This window comes from Octodon degus, unplaced genomic scaffold (genome assembly GCF_000260255.1).
Source record: "Octodon degus isolate 3935 unplaced genomic scaffold, OctDeg1.0 scaffold00025, whole genome shotgun sequence".
In the NCBI taxonomy this organism is placed as follows: Eukaryota; Metazoa; Chordata; class Mammalia; order Rodentia; family Octodontidae; genus Octodon; species Octodon degus.
The window spans coordinates 3,251,040-3,254,697 of record NW_004524601.1 but is presented as its reverse complement, the minus strand read 5'-3'; the positions used below and the strand labels follow the sequence as shown (position 1 = coordinate 3,254,697).

General features: G+C 43.6%; 1 protein-coding gene across 4 annotated transcripts in view; it reads left to right on the top strand.

Moving 5' to 3' along the window:
* The window catches only part of LOC101574209 (MOB-like protein phocein), a 37,165-nt gene that overhangs the window by 23,027 nt on the left and 10,480 nt on the right, over positions 1-3,658 (top strand). For all 4 annotated transcript variants that reach the window (XR_002820571.1, XM_004628606.2, XM_004628605.2 and 1 more), the window contains one exon: positions 806-906. Coding sequence is in view for 3 of the 4 variants with exons in the window: in XM_004628606.2 (XP_004628663.1) it covers positions 806-906 (101 nt within the window). In the remaining variant the exon portion in view is untranslated. The remainder of the gene's footprint in view (positions 1-805; positions 907-3,658) is intronic.

Genomic DNA, 3,658 nt, shown 5'->3' with positions numbered 1-3,658 from the left:
AAATAAAAACAACTTCTATTGGGTATAAGTAGCATACCATAAAAATAATCATTTAAAAATGTAAAACTCAGTGGTTCTCAGAGTTGTAAAACTGTCACCTCACTCTGCCTGTCCTCGGTTGCATTTTCCCGTCTTCCTCTCTCCTCAGCCCTACCAATCTCCTAGGCTGCTGTCCGTTCCTGTAGGCTTGCTGTTCCTGGCACTTCATACAAACAGTAGTACGTGTGGTTATGTTTGCATTGTCTGTATCTTAGGCTTACGTGAAGATCATGGTTTGCTTTTATTTATGTATTTGTTTTCTGATACTGGGATTGAACTCAGGGCCTTCACACTGAGCTGTACCCATAACCTTTTTGTTTTCTTTTCATGTTATTCTTGCTAAGTTACCAAATCACCTGGGCAGGGCTTGAATTTATGGTCCTCCTGCTTCAGCTTCCCAGAGTGCTGGGGTGTTAGGATGGTTTGCTAGTTTTATCCCAGTTCCGATCTTGGTAAATACTCTTATCTCCAGTGAATTTGAATTAAAGAATAAGTCAGGATTACTTCCTTTTTTCTGAGATACTTATGTTTCTAAATTTGGTTTTCCTTTTTATTTTTTGCGGAACCGAGGATTGAATTAGGCCCTTGCACTTGCCAGGCAAGCACTTATTGTACTGAGCTGTCTTCCCCAGCCCTGGTTTTCCTTTTTAGTGTATAAGCCAAAAGTTGAGCCACAAGAAAGTTATATATTCAAAAGTTGTATATTCTCGTATGCCCTGTACTCTGGAGGAAAACATTTTAACCTTGAGAACCTCTTTATTTGTAGTATATCCAACAGAACATAAGGGCAGATTGCTCCAATATCGACAGAATCCTCGAACCGCCTGAAGGCCAGGATGAAGGTGTGTGGAAGTATGAGCACCTCAGGTAGGCCCTTGTGACATCCGGGCGTGGTAAGGCCGGGGCCTGTTCCTGGCACAGCAAATGGGAGGCATGAACGGAGCCGCCACCTTTGGGCCATACAGTGTTCTGCGCTTTCTTGTTGGTTGTTCCCACTTTGTTACAATGCAATGTCCTTTTTTTGCAAGGTGGTTTCAGAGCTGTCTGTGCATGTTTGTACATTTATGGATTTTTATCTTTTTTTATTTTTTTGTGGAACCGGGGACTGAACTCAGGCCCTTGCGCGTGCCAGGGAAGCGCTTATTCTACTGAGCCATCTCCCCGGCCCCTGGATTTTTAAATGAATTCCTTAATCAGATCTTTTAACTGCAGATGTGTTAAGTTCATTTTTTCCTTTTCCTTTTTTTTTTTTTTTTTTTTTTTTTTAACGGTACTGGGGATTGAACTCAGGACCCTGTGCTTGCCAGGCAAGCGCTTATTCTACTGAGCTTTCTCCCCAGCCCTCATTTTCCTACTCATGAAAAACTTCTTTTATACAAGGTTGCTTATGGGTCTTACTCGATGCTTAATGTGTGAAGTTAACCTAGGAACTAGTGAAAGCTTCTATGCCTCCTTTTAGTAGGTAGAGATGAGTTGCAATGGTGGAGCAGGGAGCTTTTTGACTTTCCATTGTGCCTTTGGGTGTAGTGTTACCTTCAGAGGTAGCCATCCCGAGGTTAGCAGGTGCCTGTTGAGTCATGGCTGCTCCCCAGGGCGCTGAGCTGGGATGAGTCGGCAGAGTCGGCATGGACACACAGTGAGTCTGGGACTGGTTCCTTCTGAGGAGTGTTGTACATACTGCGTGGCGTAGACGTGACTTCCTGAATGAACAAGCTGCCTTTCTGGTGATGAGTGCCCCCACCCTCAGCCAAGGCACTTTTTTGTTGTTTTGAACTTTTGGATGCTATATGCTGGTTCAGCTACTGCTAAGACATCGCATCTTGTCCTAACAGTTCATTTAGGGTGCTGAAACTTACATTTTGCCAGAGTCTTGGACCAATGGAGTATTTGATGTGTGCGTGTGTGTATGTATGTGTGACGATGTTGACGATCAAAACTAGGGTCTAGTGCTTTCTACAGCTGTAGTTCTGTTTCTGTTGTTTTTGAGGCAAAGTCTTACTGTATTGCTCTTGACCTTCTGCTCCTCTAGGTTGAAGCAGTCATTCTGCCTCAGCCTCCTAAGTATCTGAGACTGTCAGCTTGTGCCCCCATACAGGCCAGATCCATTGAAAATCTGAGTTTACAGCTATCTTCCTATTTTTATAACCTCACAGAACATTTTTGTATAATGTTTGATTGATTGATTGATTGATTGACTGATTGACTGATTGATTGATTTGGTTCAGGGACTTACTGCTCAGCTCAGACTTGTAGTGATCCTCCTGTCTCAGTCTCCCCAGTACAGGAGTGCACCACCATGTCCGGTTTTGGTGGCATATGGTGCCAGGGATTGAAGCCAGGTTCTTGCACTTGCCGGGCAGGTGCTTAGACCGCTGAGCTATCTCCCCAGCGCCTTGTATAATATTAGATCCATTCATTCATTTATTTATTTATTTGGTGGAACCAGGGATTGAACTCAGATCCTTGCGTTTGCCAGTCAAGCACTTATCCTACTGAGCCATCTCCCCGGCCCCAAGATCCTTTTATTTTATTATTATTTTTTTAATGTATTTAGGACAGGGTCTTCAGGGTCTCACTACATAGATCAGACTCTTAGTGATTCTCATGTTTTCAGCCTCCCAAGTCCTGGGATTACAGGCATGTGCCACCATGCCCAGTCTCAATCTCCAGCTCAGTGTTCCCCCAGGGGAGGGGCTGGCACAGAATACTGGGGATCAAACCCTGGCCATTGTGCTCTGCCAAAGCTGGCACTTTTCCGCTGAGCTATTTGGCCTGTCCTTAGATCTTTTTATTTTAATCAGGCTCAAATGTAGTTATCCTTTTGTATTGATGTCAAAAACCTATGTGCTATTTATTACTTGTTTGTTTTACAATACTGGAGATTGAACCAAGACCCTCTCCTGCTGAGCTATGTTCAACTTCTGTCTGTCTGTCTTTTTTGTGGTACTGGGGATTGAACTTGGACCTTGCACTTGCCAGGTAGGTGCTTTTGCTGCTGCACTATATCCCCTGCCCTTGTCTTGTTTCTTACTCTGATACAGGGCCCTGCTAACCTGTCCTGGCCAGCCTGGGATGAGCATATGCATGTGCTCCCCTGCCTTACCCTGCTCTGCCTTCCAGCTGGGGTTAGATTGGGGGCCATTCCCTCATTTGTTTGGTTTTGTGTTTTTTGTTTGTTTGTTTTTTGTTTTTTTCTTCGGAACTAGGAATTGAACTCTGGTCCTTGCACTTGCCAGACAAGGGCTTATTCTACTGAGCCATCTCCCCAGCACCTGTTTTTTTTTTTTTGTTTGTTTGTTTTTTAAGATGGGATCTTGCACTATTACCCAGGCTGCTCCTGAATTTAAGCTATTTTTTGGATGGTGGGGGTTGAGCTAGGGGCTTGCAGCTGTTCTATACCCATCCTCCACTGAGTTTGTGTTATTCCCTGTGAATATATTTTTTGACTAGTGATGTCTGATCTGAGTGGATAGGTTTTTGTTTCAAACCTAAGGAAACATATTCTTCCCTGTTTAGCATGTGGTATACCTTGTGTAGAATGTATAAAATTTTAATTTTATTTATTTATTAATTTATTTATTTGTGTGTGTGTGTGTGGCCAGCTCAGCCCACCAGGGGG